Raw genomic sequence first — 18,810 nt, 5'->3', positions numbered from 1 at the left:
CATGGATCTGTTGGATTGAGTGAAGAACATCAGAGGGCTGGAGCACCTTCCCTGTAAGGACAGGGTGAGAGAGTTGGGCTTCTTCAGCCTAGAGAAGAGAAGGCTCTGGTAGTTTAAAGGGAAAGGCTGGGGAGGGGCTCTTTGTCAGGGAGTGCAGGAATAGGATGAGGGAGTGGGGGAGGAGGGGACAGTTTTAAGCTGAAAGAGTGAAAATTTAGATTAGGTATTAGTAAGAATTTTTTTCCTGGGAGGGTGGTGAGACACTGGCACAGGTTGCCCAGAGAAGCCATGTATGCCCCATCCCTGGAGGTGTTGAAGGCCAGGTTGGATGAGGCTTTGAGCAACTTGATCCAAGTGGGAGGTGTCCCTGCCTATGGCAGTGCAGGTGGAACTGGGTGATCATTAAGGTCCCTTCCAATCCAAACCATTCTATGCCTCTGGATGGTTTGAGATCAGAGAGGCTGCTTGGGACAGTTTTTACTGTGGACAAATTAGTAAATCCATGCATTGAAAAAGCAGACATGTATTTTTTATATCAGCCCAAGAGGGATTTCTGCAAATGTAGCTCATGCTACTTGTGAGTCATGTCACAGATGCTATTCCTTTGAGTATTAATTTTGCCCTGTTGTCCTTTATTGTTAAATATTTGTATTAACAATAGAGGCCCTTCAAAATCAGTGTCTTGCTGTGGTAGGTCTGTAAGATAAAAGCAGTCTCTATTTTGTTAGTTAGGCATTTTGCTCATTTCCTAAATATGCAGAGGTGAAGTAGATTCTTAAACTTTATTTTTGCCAACTGTTTTTAATTTGCTTTAAGAATAGCATACACTCTCCAGGAAATGTTTTTTATTTTCTAAAGACTGAAACTGCTACCTAGCAGCCTAGGAGTCTCCTACCGAAGCTAAACTGTGTGTCACTGTCAAGTGTACTATGTGTTTGTATGTAGAAAATGAAATATTTAGACTTTTTTTCCATTGCTGAGCTCATACATAAAAATAACGAGAGTAACCTAACAGCAAACGTGCCTTACCATAAACCTGTTACTGATGCTTGGAAGGAGTCACATGTGAGAGAAGATGGAAGGGTATGGAAGAGTATGTCTGTTACCAAAAACCTGGTAACGAGGGACAGAGCATTTTCTATCTGAGTTCTAAATTTCTGTGACTAGATTGAAGTCCTCTGCTTTCTGTTGGCAAGTATGTTTTTTGGGAAAAAGAAAAAGTATTTCTTTCCATAAATTACTTTTCCTGGAATTTTCAATTTATTACTCTTTTTTTTTTTTAAACACTCTTCCATTTTTCTCTGGAAATCTTTGCAGCTAACTTTGCTTTTGGTTTCTTAATCATCTGGGAAGTTTCTCTGCATTTATTTCTCTGCATTTTATCCAAAACATTGGTATTAAATTTAATGTTTTATATTAATTGTATCAGTATCTTGTAGCAGAACCAGTCAGTGTGCAATCCGCAAAAACTTAGGGTTTGAAATGATACCTCTTTGTCATGCTAGTGTGAGTTTTTTTATTTTTAAACTAAACTGAAATGTTTTTCTTGTTGGTAAAGCTAACGCTTCAGCTGAAACCATGGTTTAAAGTTTTAGAGAATGAAAGTGCATGCTAATGAAAGGAGAAGCTACAGAGTTGTTTGTGAGTGGCTTTTTGGGTGGGAATAATTGATCTGCAAAAATTCAAGGTAGAATTTGCAGAATGCTTTTGGTTAAAAGTAGGAATGCAATCAGAATGAGTCACTTTGTGCATCACTTTGTTCTGCTGTTCCCTAAATGCTTTTCCTTTCACTTTAAGGGACTGTGTTCATATTAGGTGGATTTTTAAAAATATGCAGGAAAAGTCAGAGGAGTGTGTGGTAGTGAGCAGAACTGTTAACTTTTCTCTCGTTTGCATGACTGCTGTTTGCCTGTTGTTGGTTTGGTGATGTGTATGCTTGAATACAATATTGGTATTCCACTGCAGCTGCAAGATCACCTGGGCAAGGTTGAGTCTGTCTGTAAAATTCTCTTTAAAAAAACATTGGACTACTTCAGCTAACTAATAGAAAGTAATACCATTCGCAAACAGGAGGTCTCTTGCTTTTAACTCTAATGAAGGTTACTAACCTGCACCGTTACAGATTTTCGGCTCATAAAATTTGGAGTAAGAGCCATCTCTTCCTGGAGATTTAGTGTTCATTTTGAGGTCTCATTCCTTATTCCATTGCTGGAAACAGTAATCAAGCAGTTCATCTTACTGAGTTAGTATTTTTATGATTTATAAAAACTGAAGACGACTTTGCTCAGATTTTATTTGTATCTTTGTGTGAAGCTTTGCTGTATCGAAGGCCCGCTTGATATGTCAAGAAAGGAGTTTGAGTATGCAGCTTTATGTGAAAGTACACTTGCTTAGAGCTTGATATATTCTGCAGCTTTTATTTGAGTCTGCTGGTAGTGTACTACTACTTTCTTTGTTTGTTGCCTAATTTCTGCCATTGATATGCAAATAGGAAAAGCCACCCTCGGTGATCTGCACTTCTTTTACAAATGAAGTTATTCCACTAAAAGTGCTTCACTACAAAGCTTACTACACTTCTCAGCTGTTACCAGTGTGACTACTTGAGCAGTGGGTGGGAGGAGGCAGTGGTTCTCCAGACTGTTCTGCAAGTGTTGGCCAAAGTGGCTCACATGCTCCATGTGGCATTCCTTCAGCCTGGACAACCTTGCTGTATGCCAGGCTATGATTTCTAAACACCGTTCCTTTCACAGTGTCATTTGAATTACAAGCTGGAGAGAATGCTTGGTTCAGTTGGCAGTCGTACTGTGGGTGTTGTAGAGCTCTGCTCTGTCCTCTCTACTTGCTTGGAGGTATTACACAGGGCCCACAGAAGGGAAAAGTCCTTGTATCTTCTTCCTTTCAGTAGGAAAAATTGCCTTTCTGCAGTGGGTGGAGGAAAAGTGGGTGGTTCTCCTTGGCTCTTAGGAAATACTGCTTTTATGTAATCACTTTTCACACTCCAGCTATGTGTGGAAAATAAAGTTTGGGTGTGGGCATAATACCCTTCCATTAAGAGAACCTGAGATTCAGTGACTGGCACTGCTATTGTGTATTTCTGTGTTGAGTAAATGGGAGCCAAACCTGAGAAGGAGTTTCTGCATTGTGCTGTCTTAATGGGGCACTGGAAATGGGGCACAGTGCTCACTCTCTTAAAACCAGTGTTCCTTACCAGAAAGTGAAACCTCTCTGTGTGGGGTTGGGAACTACTCAAAAGATTTTTAAGTCGAGAATTTTTGTTAGAGATTGCAGTTGCACTTTGGACACCAAATGTACTGCAGCTTCAGGGATGTGTTGTGCATTTTCCTCTTTACCTCCTCACCCTAGTGGATTCTTCTTTCTTTACCCTTCTTTTATTTCTACATTTTCAGTCACTCTAGTGACTTGTTCTTGATTTCCCTCTTGGCTTCCCTGCAAGATCCTTTTCATTTGGGCTCCCTGAGGTCTCTCTCTTCATGCTGCACAGTGTGGTCTCATTGGGTCCATCCTGCTTTCTCTTCCCTCTCCTCTGTTGCAAAGTGTAGACCTCTTCCAGCAAATAAAGGTCATGCTGCCCTGGTGTGGCCCGGAGGAGGGGAGAGCATGTAGTTTCGGGGAAGTTGCAGGCTGATGAGTCTCTGTTACTGGCTCCTTGGTGAACTGCCCCATCACAGGTCCCTTGTGGCTTTGGACCTGGTGTGTGTGGTGCTCCAAGGCGAGTGTGCTACAGCTGAGTTAGAGATGAGGTGATAAGATTGGCACTGGCTCAAGCACGGAATGTGTGGACACTACTACTTAATTTAACCAACAAGTGGTTGGGTATTTCGGCAGGGTCAGCAGCCAGTAACCTCATGTAAGGGCACAGTTCTGCATTTGTGGTCAGGAGGGCTTGCTTGCTGGTCCATCCAGGCATAATGTTGAGAGAAAAAGGAGGGTGTGCTGCTGCTTGGTGCAAACCCTAAGGCTTGCTAGCCTAAAATCTAAAGCTCAGTAGTAACCCTTGATGGACCAGGCAATCTAGAAAGAAGAAAAAACTGATGTTACTGCTAAAAACCTCATTTTGAGGGAGGCTTTCTGGAGGTATTAGTCCCAAGCTGCACTCTTAGTGAAGCCTCCTGTTTCACCCTCCAAACCTGGTGACTTGCTTACCTGTCTTGTGGAGTGGTGGGCCCCTTGCAAGCAGTCTGCTTGCAGAAGAGATCCCAGCAAGTCAGGGCGTGCCCAGTCAAGCATCTCCTGTAAAAAGGGCGTACAGTATACTTGGCAGTATATGGATGAGTGTTGCAGTTCTGTGACTTAGTGTCACATATTGATCAGTTGTCCTCCAGTGGGGTTTTTGTCCTTAAAAGCTTTTGCTGTAACACTGCTTTAATGTGTTCTAAATTTGGAATTGAGGTTTCTCTCTATGTGGTCCTTAATAGGAAAGTGTAATTTCTAGAAAACTCAATAGAAATCCCTTTGGCTCGGCAGGAGTTGAGGGAAGCTTCTAAATAGAGAGTCCTGCAGTCCAGCTTTATTACTCTGTTTTCTTATATCTTGCTTTATTTTGTGGATTATAAACATCATTTGGAGATGAGTGTTCTGTGAAACAAAACCAACCAACTGTATACTGTGACAAGAAATGCAAGTTGTGAGAAAACTTGATTTTTAGATGACTCTGGGTAGGAATAACTGGAGTAAGCCAGACAGGTCATGAGTATCCTGAAGTGGTATCGCTTTTGCAGAAGGCCTTGGTTTAACGCTGAAACAAAAACTACCTTAATCCTTTGCTTTACTGGATTATGTATGTGCTGCTGGGTCTACCATATTCTCACTTTTTACCTTTCATCTTATAAAATCAATTGCTTGTATTTTTCTTTGCTTTTAATTTGAAAAAAAAAAAAAGTTCGTAACTTTTTCAGTACTTTTGTCCAGGCAAATAATAAAACTGAAGATTGTTGATGTCTCCACTGGAAATTCAAAATCTAATTGACATGCTTTAATATAATTTTGCACTCTGCTAATGCAGTTGTTGTAAATTGCAAATATTCTTTTGCAGCCCTAGGTTGAAAACTTTACACACTGTTCTGAATGAAATATATTTAACTTAAGGTTGGTGGTTTTACATTAACATACTGCTAACAGGCCACGATGGACCTGGGAAAAATACTGCTGCTGAGACAGACATCTAAAGGAAGACCTGTTCCGGTTTGCCTGGTTCCTAATAATAGCTAATATTGCTTCTTCTAGAATGGTTTTTCATTAAATGCTTCATGCAGCTGAGTGAAGTGTCATAGTTATATGCTTTTATTTCCAATGGCCTGCAATGTGAAACTCTGGGATTGACCGGCTTCTGACCCTCATGCAGTAGTGAATGAAGGTGACTTCCTTAGCTTAGGAGGGTGTCCTTCCTTACATCTAATTGGGTCTTTGAATGGAAATTGGAGAGCTGAGATTACCTTGTGAAATATTAGGGTTAAAACAAATTCAGCAAAGCAAAATATGGTCCTTGGATCATGCCAGAGAAGCCTGTAAAAAAAAAAAAAAAGCCTTCATTTGGAAGCTTGTCTGCATTATAACACCTCAAAGGTAGTAAAGATACAAACTTAAAGCCAATAGTACAGTCATATAGAATAGAATAGCATAGCCTGTTGCCATTTTGATCAGGACTAGCATGCCTTATCAGTGCTGTGTTTGTGGGCAGTGTCAAATCTTACTTGAGTCATTTTAACTTTTCACAATTCTTGGTTGAGTCTCCGTATTTCTGCTGTTCTCACACAGCTTAGCTGATGTTAGCAGATCTACTGACAAAGCAAGCTGGTTAAGGGCAGTATGTCATTGACAGTGGCAGTTTGTATCTGATGCTAGAGATGCTGTAGCCACTTGGTACTATGGAAATGTGGGGAAAATGAAGACTGTCTATACTGGTGTATCTAAGTTTGTTCCCTGGCTTTGAGGGTGAAGATCTGTCAGTGAAGACCCTATTGTACATGGAGAATTCTGAGCATTACCTCTCCCAATGCACTTGGCTTGTCTCTAGTTCTGTGGTTCTCTGTGGGTGTAGATGTTGGTTATGGATCTGTTTGACTTACTGGGAACTGACTAGAGTGCTTTCTCCCTTCTTCAGCCTAGTCTTTATTTCTGCTGAGGTTATTTGTTTGTTTTTCAGATGAGACCCTTTTTGCTCTTCCTGCTACATCTGCGCCTCTGATGCACTCCTCTGCAGGCAAGTTCTTTCTGCTCACCTTTGTCTGAATACATCCTGCATTTCTGATCTGATCTCATTAACTCTTTCCAATTAGTCTGTGTTTACTAAAAGTCAGCACGGGTCCAAGAATGGCCTCTATCACGCTTTTCAGTTTTGACTTTTCAGTTGATCTATTCAAGATTTTAATACACATTTATTTCTTTACATGGTAAACTGTTCTATAAACAAGCTGCAGCCATCTGTGAATTCTTGGACCCTTAATGTAGGAGAAAAGTTGATACTATTAACAGGTTAACACATCAAAGCATAGTTGCTTTACTGATTTAGCAGAAAGATTTAATCCATAGTAACTTTCTGCAGTATTTTATATAAGTAAAATTTGTTCATGTAGTATTTATCTAGTGGGTTTTGTTAGCTACACTGTCTACCAAATTCCCATTTAAAAAAGTGTCCAAAATTCTTGCTGGCATGCACATTTGTGCATATGTGCATGTACAAGCATACACATATACTCTGTCTCTCTGTGTCTCACCTTGCCACCCCACCCTCCCTTTCTCACTTCGTTAATATTGCCTGCTGTACTTGGATGCTCTGTACCTGTCTGGCATCTTCAGCTGTACTGTGATCTTTGTGCTGCATAAAGTTGCTGCTTCTCTAGTGTCTTGCATAATTCTGTGCTAGAAGAGTTGAAATAGAATAGTATACTTTAACTGATACTTTTGTTTTAGTGGCTAGTAGTATTTACAATAGAATTTGGAGGAACCTCTTAATAACTAACATCATGTGAACCTGTCATGAAAGTTTGCATTGACTTTAAGAGCACTTGCATTCTCTAACTTTCCTTTCTGTCCACGGTCACAGAAAAAGTTACGGACTTGCAGGAGCAGCCAGGTAGCACTAAGTCGCTTGGTCAAGAGGATTTTACTGCAGTCCTGCTTGATACTACTCCTTCTCTTCCCTCCTTCTCTCCTATCTCAGCTGATTCCTTTAAAGAGCACACAGCCTTTGATACACCCACAGATGGATTACCTGCAAGAGGCATTTACAAAGAAAATACAAGTCAGGTTTATAATGAAACTATGGAAAATGCAAGAAATCAATTTCTTGCAGAGGGAAATGAAAAAGACATTTCAGAGATGAAATACTCAGAATCCCCATTAACTAAAGTAGAAGCAGCCATTTTATCTCATGCTGAAGAAGAAACACAGCTAGAGGGCCCTAAAGAATTACCTAACCTGGAGAAAATGTCTGGAGAACAGCTGAAAATGTCTCCAGAAACTCCTCAAGATTTATCTGACAAAAGTGAGGAAGATCTGTTTTATAACAAAGACAAATACAGAGCTGATGATCATGGTGAAAAGGGAGTGTTGAAAGAAGACCCTCTTAGGAGGGAAGAATATGCAGACTTCAAACCATTTGAGCCAATATGGGAAGTAAAAGGTGCTAGTCATGGATTGAGCAGTGTGAGAGAGGATGTTGGAAGTAAAATAAATGCCAAACTAGAAGGCAGTTTAGATGAGAAATTCGGTGTGGATAAACTGAATGTGGAGGAGGATTACGATAGAGAGAGTGAAGGCAGCACTGAAGATCGCTCCTTCCCAAGTACCCCAGAAGCTGTAAAAGAACCTTCACAGACTTACATCACCTGTACTAAATTTGAATCCTCTGCAAGTCCCAGTGGTAACAAAGTCAAATCTCTTTCTCCGCTAGAGGAAGGCACTTCAGAAAATAGAACCGATGACGAGAAAAAAATAGCAGAAATGAAAGCTCAGACAAGCACAGAACAAGGGGATTTTAGCACTCGAGCAGTTGGCAAGCAGGAAGGCCAGGAAGCTGACTATGCGAAAACGGAGAGTATATCAACAGTGCCATCTGACACTGCAGCGAATATGCCTGAAGGTCTTACTCCTGATCTGGTACAAGAAGCATATGAAAGTGAAATGCATGATGTGGCATGTACAAAACTTGCTTATGAAACAAAGATTGATTTAGTTCAAACCTCCGAGTCAGTACAAGAAACTCTGAAACCTGTGACACAACTCTGTCCCTCATTTGAAGGATCGGAAGCTGCTCCATCACCAGTACTGCCAGATATTGTTATGGAAGCCCCACTAAGCACTGGGACTGCTGGTGCAGAAGCATCTGCTGTGCAGCTTGACGCTTCCCCTTTAGAAACATTTATTCCTGCTGCTAATTATGAGAATGTAAAAGAAGAAACTGAAGAAACTCCTTTATACCAAGAGGCAGTGAATGTACCGCTGACACAGGCCCAAGAAGCAAAAGGGGTATTAGCATTTAAAAAACCTGATCACGAGGGTAGTGCTGGTCCTGAAGATACAGAGACTCCATATATATCTATTGCATGTGACTTAATTAAAGAAACAAAGGTCTCTGCTGAATCTGTTTCTCCATCCTTTACAGATTATTCAAAGACACCGGTAACAGAATGTGTTTCTCAGAGTGTGCCTGAACACAAGGAATTTGCTGAAAAACTGTCTCCGCAGTTTGGAAAATCTGACTTGTTTAATAGCCAGGTGACACCTGACTTTACGGAGAAAGTGAGTGAAGATCCATCTCTCATCTTCAGAAGTAAATCAACTGAGAACGTTGTAGCTGATGATGAACACAAGGAACCACTGGTGGATTCAGTAGCTGCCACAGGCAAGCCTTATCTGGAGTCTTTCCAACCTGAACTGGACTCTTCCGAAATTGTTGCCCCTGTGCCGTCTGAGCCAACACCTACAAAAATAGCCAAGGCAGAGAAGATTCCTCTTCAAATGGAAGAGCTGAATGCTATGGCTTATTCAGCTGATGTGTCTGTTGCTATGGAACCAAAAATAGGAGACAACAAAGCTCTTTCACCCATGGACTCTTCCCCAGTCTCAGTGGAAGAAGACTTTGTGATGTTAGCCTATCCTAAAACTGCTCCTGAGTTTGTGGCAGAAGCTACTGACAGAGAAGTAATGCACAAAGAAGAAAGTGAAGATATCAGTAAGGTGGTCAAAGATGAGAAGAAGCAGTTGCCTTGCCCAGAGCTACCCTGTGATCTGTCTATAAAGAATGTAGAAGTAAAAGCTGAGGAAGATACTAATGCCTTGAAAAAGTTCTTGGAGACTGTGGACAGAGAAGTGCCTGCAGTATCCGTGGTGTCCTTACCAGTCACAGATACTTCACCTCTATCTGCTGAAAAAGAGGTAGACAGTGTATTAAAATCGGAAGCTTTTGAGAAGAAAGCTGAGCGAGAATCTCCTCCTGTTAAAGAAAAGGAAAAGCCTACTACTATATTTTCAGCAAAGCTGAATAAATCTTCAGGTAATCTGTGTATGCTGTCTTGCAGTTCACTAATCCGCATAATTCTTTAGCTAAACTTAAGCATGTCATGACTTATTCTATTTTAAGTCACTTTCTGTAAACTTCTTTATGTCAGCTGAGGTTAACAGAAAATGTTAGTGACTGCGCTTTTACCTCTCACGTTCTGATTGCTTTAGTACTTTTTTTTTCTGTTTATTAGGGGTGGACTCACTTGTCTCCAGTTTTCTCCTTCAGTTCTCCTGATGATGATATGTTGATACAGAAATAAGTCACTACTCACTCCAAGCTCTTCTGCGGTTATCTACAGGCTGGGTATTAGGTGGCCTTCCAAACTTGCTCTTAATATGTGATAGTAAACCAAGGATGGTGTTTCAGTCTGCTGTGTATATGTCATTTGAAGAGGCATGTCTGTCTTTTCATACACAGCTCAGACTCTGAAACTTAAGAAAATACCCTTGCTGCTCCTGTGCGTGTCTGGAGTGTGGAAAAGAACCTGTGCATCTCCACTCGGGTGACTTGCAGCTTGCCTTAGATCAAGGCCCGTGGTTTGAAATAAATAGTGCACATAAGGGAGCTTAGTATTCAGGTTACCAGGAAAGTGGCTATTAAGAAGTTCAGTATCCTGCAAACCTTAACATTGGTTTATCCACAGTACAGATATTAATTTCCATTTTTCTTTCCAGGTGAGCTTGCACTTCAATGTAGTTAATTTTTCTTGTATAAAGTGTAAGTAGCAGAAGGTTGAAGGAAGGATAAAACCATTATTGTGTTGCATTCTGTTCTCTAAACTGATTGCCTCATGAAATTCCAGCTTTGTAGACTAGAGGAATACTTTGCTTTTTGATGTCGCAATACTCTGCTGCTACTTAAGTCTTGCACCAGAAGCATTCCAGCTGATATCCAGCTACTGCAGCAAGTACAATTACTCTGTTCTAAATAGAAACACAAATATTAGTATATTTGTGCAGTAGCTGCAAGCTACAGTTAGTAAAATACTACATGCCTTATTTATGTCTTTCACATCAACTGTGTTTTGGAAGGGAGTAACAAGTTTATGTTGAGGGGATCATCAGGGTGTTGGTGCAATCAAAACAGGGTTTGGAAAACAAGATAGAAGATGCAGGTTTTACATTTAACTTTGCATGATAGTTGCTATTCCTCATGTCTCACAGCTCCTATACATACAGGTAGGCAGAAAGGAGAGAGGTTTTGCTTTTCCCTTGCGACGAGATTTCATTATAATTGCACTGTTAAAACACTCCATTCTGTGAGGACTTGCCCTGTCTGGAAAACACTGTCCTTGTGCTCAGCTTCCAGCATATAGCCCTGTCTGGAGAACAGCTGCTCAGTATCTTATACTTTGTGTCAGGGGTTAATTGTTTAGACATCAGATGACTTTTGAAAACAAAAAAGAACACCACACTTGGCATGCCAGCTTTTTTGTTAGTTCTTTTAACAGGAAGCCTTTGCAGAGATGTCTTTAACCGTTGCATGGATGTAGCAGACTGCTTTGGGTCTGAGGAGGATACAGCTGCTGCTCTTCTGTCTGTGAGAAACTGCTGGAGAAGCTGCACATAAAATAGCAGGAGAGGAAGGAGTTGATCAGTGTCTTCATTCTCCCACTGTGGCACAGTGCTGGGGCAGGGCGCACGTCTGTCCAGCACTGGTGTCAGTTGAGGGGCAGAAGCTGGCCCAGGCACGGGGCTGGGTGTGTGGGAAAAGGGGGAACTATGAACAGTCTTTTTTATCGGCCTTTTTTTATCAGCTTTTTTATTATCTTTTTTATGGCTCTTTATTTCTATTTTTTCCTCCCACAGTCCATACTGCTCACTGTTGTACTCACTTCTGCTGTACTGCAGAATACAGAACTGGATTTCTGAGACCTGTCTGAAGACTAATGACAAGCCATGAATAAAATCAGTTGTCTGATTTAATACCACACTACTCAAGTACAATTTCAAAGTAGTACCAAAGAACTAATGTGTATACTTGTCTTCCACACTCTCAGAAGGGAGGGGTAATTAATCACAGGGCTAGGAAACAGATCTGTGCATATGTTTGGCCTTTTAAGGCTGCTGCTGTTGTGTTTTTTCTGTCTTTCCATCAGTGGAACTGAAATAGATTTTACTGTACCTTACGTCTCAAGGTGGCATGGCTGATGCTTGTTTAAACATTATTCTGAACTGCCTTTCTAGTGCTCTTAAGGTTCCTCAGCACTTGCTTAACAGTGCTCTTTTTAGAAAGATAACCTAAATGCCCAGCATGTTTATGTGTTACTTGAAGATGCAACTTCCCAACAGTCCCAGGGGACTGCAGGAACCTGGCAGAAACTCCTAAAAAGAGTTGCAGGTTGCTTATTTTTTTTGAACTCCACCACTTCAATAAAGCAAATGTAAAGCTTTGAACAGCCTTGTAGGTGGAACTATGTTTGCTTAATGCTGCCTGGCGCACACCCAAGGATAACCTGTTTTGTAGTAGTATTGGACCACAAGGACCTTGTACTTAATAGGTGCACAGATTTAAAAAACAAACCAAAATGAACTCAGAACCATAGTTAACTATAAAGAACGTCCTCTCCTTATAAGGTGCTCCTATTTGTGAGTTTCAACAGCATATAGCACTTCTTCCCCCGCAACACCAGCAATTCCTGCTGTCCTGGATACAAAGATCCTTTGTTTTTTTCATTTTCCTTCCATTTCTCACTGTGCTGCTTTCAGCTTCCTAAGAGATGACCATGCTGCTTCACTCTCACCAGGCTTTAACATACATATTTGTGATCCCCCTCAAATGCTGCCTTTTAAGGTGTAATTTCAGGGCAGCTGTTTCCTGATGGTTCATGTGCTGCAGACCTGTACCCCAGCCTCTGCCCAGGCTGGTGCTGGTGAGGGATGCAGAGCCACACCAGGACACTGCAGTAGGACCCGGGAGTTATGTGGGAAGGCAGGCTCTGAAAAGAGGGCTTTGATGCCATCTAGTGTTTGGGAATGATGCACAACTCGACAACACAAAGCTTTTCAGGGGATTACGCTCCAGCCTTTAAGAAATAAAGCTGTTCAAAATCAGTTTACTATTCCTGGAGTTAAAAACTAAATATGTTTGTAGCATATATTGGCCCTTCTGTTGTACAGGCTTCCTTAACTGAGAAGCCCTTGTTTACTTTTGGATGGAGAGCGTTAATTCTCACAGGCTAGAAAACCACGCCTTCTGTAAAGCTTTATTTGATTGGTAGGATGTGGAGGATTTTTTGTTATTGAATTACGAAACGAAAGTATGCTGTGGAATGCCTCAAAATCTAAACCTCTGACTGACAAAGTTGTGTACCAAAATGTAACCACATTAGCAGTTTAAATCTCACAGTATATTCATGTGGAGCATTGCAATAATTTAAAATGGTGTTGAGATCTTGGCTATTGAGGCAGTCTGTTTCACAGGACACTCCAGTTTCATGGTGTTTTTGAACATCAGGCTCTGTAGACGTTCACTTCAGATTAAATCTTGTTTTCATATATGCTACGGGGAACTCTGAGCTACAGAAGTGCAATCATTACCAATATCTTACATTTCCCAGGTTTTCTTAAGAGGGTAAGTTCAAAGGTGAAGTCCAAGTGGGTGATGTGCTTTAAGAAAATGGCTGAGTGGTAGCAATGATGAAGCTTTTCTTTTTACTCCTGAATTGAGGAGGTGGAAATAAAATGCTTTCTGTGATTCTTTAACAGCAAACTGGGTCAGTGTAGTTGCACGAAGCTTAAAAGAAGGTAGAAATGCTGCTTTATGCCAGTACTGTACCTATTTGATTCGTTTCTGTATTTTTTAGTTAGTTAAATGGAGCCATTCAGCAGATGGGAAATGTTTGGTTTTGTTTTGTTTGTTGTCTTTTACTGGGAGAAAAGACCTTGGAATGCCTCTGAAGTTTCTTTCAGGAGCAGACTATTTGTAAAATATGATTTAATTCAGTGTAAAGTCTTGATTTAATTTCGTTTGATTGTATTCTTGGGTAATTTGACTATTCAGGTCTTCTCCTTTGCTACCAGGTAAATAATAATAAATGCAGACTTCTGTTCTAGGGTGGAGAATTTCAGGAGTAGGAGAAATAAGGGAGGAACCCCCCCAATAGTAACCTTGAGAGAAATTTTTTCAGAAGAGGTAGACCTGCTGTGTTCCGTGAGAGCTCTCACGGTGCCCCTGTCGAGAGGCAGAGGCTTGTAGAGCTAAGGCTCCTAATGAAGCAAGGCCTTTGGGAACCTACTGGCAGAGTGGCAGAGTTACGAAGAAAATGGAGTGCTTGTGGTAAGTTATAAACCTTCCCAGAAGCACAGACAGGCAGTCAGCTTTGAATGAGGCTTTGGGCGAGAGCAGAAGTAGGTAGTCATCCCTGCAGGCATGCAGCCCCTTTGAAGGTAAGTGTGTTGAGTAGAAGAACGTGTTTAGAGCTGATGGTGTGTCTTGTTAGTTGTCTGGGTGACTTGATAATATCGTTTGTTAAGTAGCCTGTTAGTTGGATAGGTTTTGTAAGAAACCTTGTTTCTATACCAACATGGTTATTAGTTGGTATTTCCCTAATGGAAGAATGAAGCTTATGCAGAAGTTTGCTGGCAGTGCTGGTGCTCGGTTTATATGCAGAATAGGATTACATAGGTGTATCTTGCCTGCAATAGGAGATGTGAGCGCAGAGGGATACAGGCTTCGTTTTAGGTATCATTTGCATTAAGTGGTAATAGGACTGAATGTGAGTGTGTGCAAAGAAGAGGATCTTGAGGGCAGGGAGAAGCTCCTGCAGAGGGAGTTAGTGGCTCATGGGAGGGTAGGGACGGGTAACTCAGCCACTGACACTGCTCGGCTGCCTGTTTGTCCATGCTCTGACTACTGCTGATTTGCTGTTGCTGCTTGTGTGGCTACAACAAAATGTCTGGTTAGCAGTGTGTTACATAAGTGTACGATATTAAGCATATAATAGGAAGAATATGAAGATGAAGGGGCTTTAATTGTGTATCTTTATCAGTTTGACACTTAGTGGAAAGAACTTCCTGAAAAGCATACTTTTTTTTTGTACTAGTTTAGTGACAGTGCTGTCATCCAAACAAATGTGGAGGCAGGATCACAGATTTGGACGATTTCCCATTGATCTTCAGAATTTCAGCTCAAAGGCAGAGGCAGATTTTCAGATGTTCTGTATTTTTTGTGGCATGCAACTCTGGATTTTCTCACTCTGCGGTGTTTGAATATACCCTACCATTTCCCTTCTGTAGTACGTCTTTTGATTTGCCTGTTGAAACTGTGGATGCAATGCAGATCTTTGTGCAAGTTGAAAATGGGTGTCACTGGTCTTGCTGTCAAAGGAGGCCTTAGCTTTATATAGCAATTGAAGGAACCGACAGGGCTTTCAGATAGCTTTGTGGCTGTCTTTCTCCATATAAGATTGCTTGAGTGACAAGTAAAACTGTCTGGTTAAGGACTGAATCAGAATCTCCATCCCAGGTAGTCTGCTCTGTTTTTGTGGAGTCGTGTGAATGTTCTTTTCTAGTTCTTTAGAAAATGGTGTATGGAATTTTTAAGAGGTTTTGGAGCAATGCAGGGAAGTTTTTAGTGTTTTACTGTCAGCTCCAGATTGATATGAGGAAATATGAGGAGGTATATATATAATCTGCATATTAAGAGAGACTCCAAACTAGAAGAGTAGTCATAATTTTTGCAGCAGGGATGGCAAACAGGATGACAAACATCTCTCTCGCACCTCTTCTCTTTTGGGTTTTGAATTTGTAGTTGATGCTTGGCTCATGTTTGTACATTACTTCCTGTATGTTAGTGTAAAGTTTAAGGGTTTTACTTTTATTTAAATGAAAAGAGCATTTGATTGTCAGGTCTGCAGCTGGCAGCCTAGGATGCTGATGTACAATGAAGAAAGGAAGGTGGTTGTAGGAATTGGGTAGAGGAGATAGATTTGAGAAGAACATTTGAGAGATGGCACCAAGATGGGTGGTGCAATTGCCACACCAGAAGGGTGGCATGTAATCCAGAGGGACCTGAACAGGCTGGAGAAGTGCATCTATGTGAACCTCATGAGGTTCAACAAGGCCAAGTGCAAGGTCCTACACCTGGTTCTGGGCAATCCGTGGTTTCAATACAGGATGGGAGTGATGTAACCGAGAGCAGCCCTGCAGAGAAGGACTTGGGGGTGCTGGTTGATGAGAACCTCAACGTGAGTTGGCATTGTGTGTTCGAAGCTCAGAAGGCCAACCGTATCCTGGGCTGCATCAAAAGAAGCATGGCCAGCAGGGCAAGGGAGGTGATTCTGCCCCTCTGCTACTCTGTTGTGAGACCTCATCTGAAGTAGTGTGTCCAGTTCTGGAATCCTCAGCGTAAGAATGATGTGCAGCTGTTGGAACAGGTCCAGATGAGGGCTACAAGGATGATCAGAGGGCTGGAGCACCTCCTGTATGAGGACAGGCTGAGAGAGTTGGGGTTGTTCAGTCTGGAGAAGAGGAGGCTCTGAGGAGACCTTATAGTGACCTTCCAGAACCTGAAAGGGGCTACAAAAAAGCTGGAGAGAGACTGTTTACAAAGGCTTGTGGTGATAGGACAAGGAGCAATGGGTATAAACTGGAGAGGGGCAGATTTAGACTAGACATAAGGAAGAATTTCTTCACGATGAGATAGGTGAGGCACTGGCGCAGGTTGCCCGGGGAAGCTGTGGCTGCCCCATCGCTGGAGGTATTCAAGGTCAGGTCGGATGGGGCTTTGAATGGCCTGATCCAGTAGGAGGTGTCCCTGCCCATGGCAGGGGGGTTGGAACTGGATGATCTTTTAAGATCCCTTCCAGCCCGAACTGTTCTGTGATTCTATGAATAAACATGGCCGAGCAGTTCATGAGGACTAAAGACTGGAACTGGATGATCTTTAAGGTCCTTTCCAACCTAAACCACTCTGTGATTCTATGAAAAAGACTTTTTTGTGTCTTATGAGCCTCTTGCTTTTGTTCGGGGCACAGAATGGCTACTATTCTGCTTTCCAAGGCGATTTTAAAGGGAGAGGTGTGCTACAAAGACGTCTTTTATCTTTCTCCAGCCAGGCGGTTGTTTTTACAATAATGCGGGAAAGGCGTCTGTTCGGGAGGTTTATGGAGGTGGCACCCGTCTCCCTGCTGGAGGAGTGTTCAATGGCCAGGGTGGCGCTGCGTCAGGCGCGCCCCCGCCCTGCGCGTCCCCGCAAGCCCAGCGCGCTCTGCAGCAGCAGGGCTGCGGGCAGCCCGTGGTCCCCACCGGGCATGCATCACTGACAGCTGCAGCCGGAGGGACAGCGCCTGCGGAGAGATGGACAGCCAGCAGAGCAGCTGGAAGGACAAGGGTATCGCTTTCCATCTTTTTTCCCCCCCTTCTTTTTTTTTTTTCCTCGAACGCTATAGATGCTGCGCATTGCTTTCAGCAAATATCAAATATGTATTTATTTGTGAGATGCATCCAAAGATGTAAAATCTGTTTGTATGAGGTGAAATTGCTGTATGGAAAACCGTAAAAGCTATAGGTTGAAACTGGTAAATGCAGGCGATGCGGAAGAATAAATGATTTATGGAGGTGAAAGAGCTTGTGTGACACTGCAGATCTCTCGCAGTGCTGCTGAGCGTGTTAAAGAACGGCTCGGTTTGGCGTGCACTGCACAAATACCTGCATTTAGCTGATGTTCTTTTGAAATTCCTAGATTATTCATGATTTAACAATACTATTATCTCAAAATGAAGCGCTTGCAGTCCATGTAGCTTAATTTTAACGAGAGAAATTGCACGCAGGCTGCAGCAGGGAGGGGGTTGTTTTTTTCCTGTTCAGCATAGCGTGTTTGGAGCCTGCCCTTAATCACGTCTCGTTTGGATTTTTCATAATTCTTTTTGGATCCTAGGTAAAACGCCATCTGATTTTTTCAGAGTTTACAGCCACAATATCAGATTGGTTTAGGTAAATAACTAGCTAATCTTAAATTAGTGTGGTTCCGACCTTTGTTCCTGTAAGCACCAATGGGAGATCTCTAGTGTAAATCTCCATGGATCGTTATATTAGTGCCCAGTGTGTAAGAGTTTAAGCCTTATTTGAATACGTAATCTTCAAACTTTATCAACCTAACAAGCTTTAAAAAATTTTAATAATCTCTGGATACTTCTTAAAGGGCCCTGTCATACTTGGTGCTTGTACTTGTGAAGGTTTCCATTTTTTTTTTTATAACTGTTGTTCAAAATCCAGGAGTTTTTTCCACTTGGACAAGATTGCCAGCTGTCTAAAATCTATAGAATGCTCTATCAAAACCTAAATATGTAGCATAAAAGCCCTGCAGGGGAAAACAACATTGCCCCTGCAAAACAAGCTTCTAAAAGGTCTAATCTTTCATTTAAGGGCTGTAAAATATTTGAAAAAAAAATATGCTGCAGTGTTTAATAATCTTTTATTGATGTGTAACTGTTTAAATGTTCAGCACTCCATATTTGAGGCCTGAAGTTCTTGAGGTTGGAGAAAAAAAAAAGGTTAGAAGGGTTCTGTAAGAATGGGAAGTCAGGTTAGCTTTGGGTGTTCAATATAATATATATTTGTGTGTTATGTATAATTGGCCCAGTTTTCAGGTTTTCTTTTACAGCTGGACAGGCAGGGTTAGTGGTGGTCTGTCCCTCACCGCAACTGAAAACGAACACTTTCAAGGCTAAAATTTGTGACGTTGAGAATAGTTGAGTCTGTCTTGGTTTAAAAATCAACGAATTGCTCATCATGATCATGCTTTTACAGCACACTTTGGGGGGGAACACACAAACCATGTGGGGTCTGGACTGTCGGCTCCTTTGCAAAATGCAGACCTGTCTAGCGTGTAATGGAACTGGCCTTAAACAAACAAAGCAAACCTGAACGTATCCTGCTTGCAGATTTTGTGCTGGTATAACGCATTCAAAGCAGGGGGTTAAATTCTTCTTCCTCCTCCTTTGTTTGTAACATAGTGGCATCCCCTTTGGTGTGGAGGAAGCTGGTTTAGTGCCTGTTTCTCCCTCCAAGGAAGTCCCTACTGGCCTGAGGTTTAATTATACTTTAACTTGTAGAGATAAGCTCTAAAAGAAAATGGAAGCAATGCAAGGTGTTTTTCTGGGGAAGCAGACGAGTCTCGTTCCTGTCCTTTTGCAACTGCTTTTGAAGCCTGGTTTAGTGTGGTTTCTGATAGCATGTTTGTAACGAGATGAAGACGCCTTGTTTTGTGTGTTCTTCCTTCCTCAAGTTGTGCTCTAGTGGTATGAAAAACGATGGGTAAAGTTCAGGGACTGATTACACTATTCA

General features: G+C 41.8%; 1 protein-coding gene across 6 annotated transcripts in view; it reads left to right on the top strand.

Moving 5' to 3' along the window:
• The window catches only part of RTN4 (reticulon 4), a 48,923-nt gene that overhangs the window by 12,048 nt on the left and 18,065 nt on the right, over positions 1-18,810 (top strand). For 2 of the 6 annotated variants that reach the window (XM_054062884.1, XM_054062885.1), the window contains 2 exons: positions 6,164-6,220; positions 7,064-9,514. The exons of 2 other annotated variants lie outside the window; for them this stretch is intronic. In XM_054062884.1, the coding sequence (XP_053918859.1) occupies positions 6,164-6,220; positions 7,064-9,514 (2,508 nt within the window). Of the gene's footprint in view, positions 1-6,163; positions 6,221-7,063; positions 9,515-16,696; positions 16,856-18,810 lie in introns of those variants that run through there. 2 more of the 6 variants (XM_054062886.1, XM_009560971.2) reach the window with 2 other exon arrangements.

The sequence above is a fragment of the Cuculus canorus genome, chromosome 3 (genome assembly GCF_017976375.1).
Source record: "Cuculus canorus isolate bCucCan1 chromosome 3, bCucCan1.pri, whole genome shotgun sequence".
Taxonomy (NCBI): domain Eukaryota; kingdom Metazoa; phylum Chordata; class Aves; order Cuculiformes; family Cuculidae; genus Cuculus; species Cuculus canorus.
This window is presented reverse-complemented; position numbering and strand designations above follow the sequence as displayed.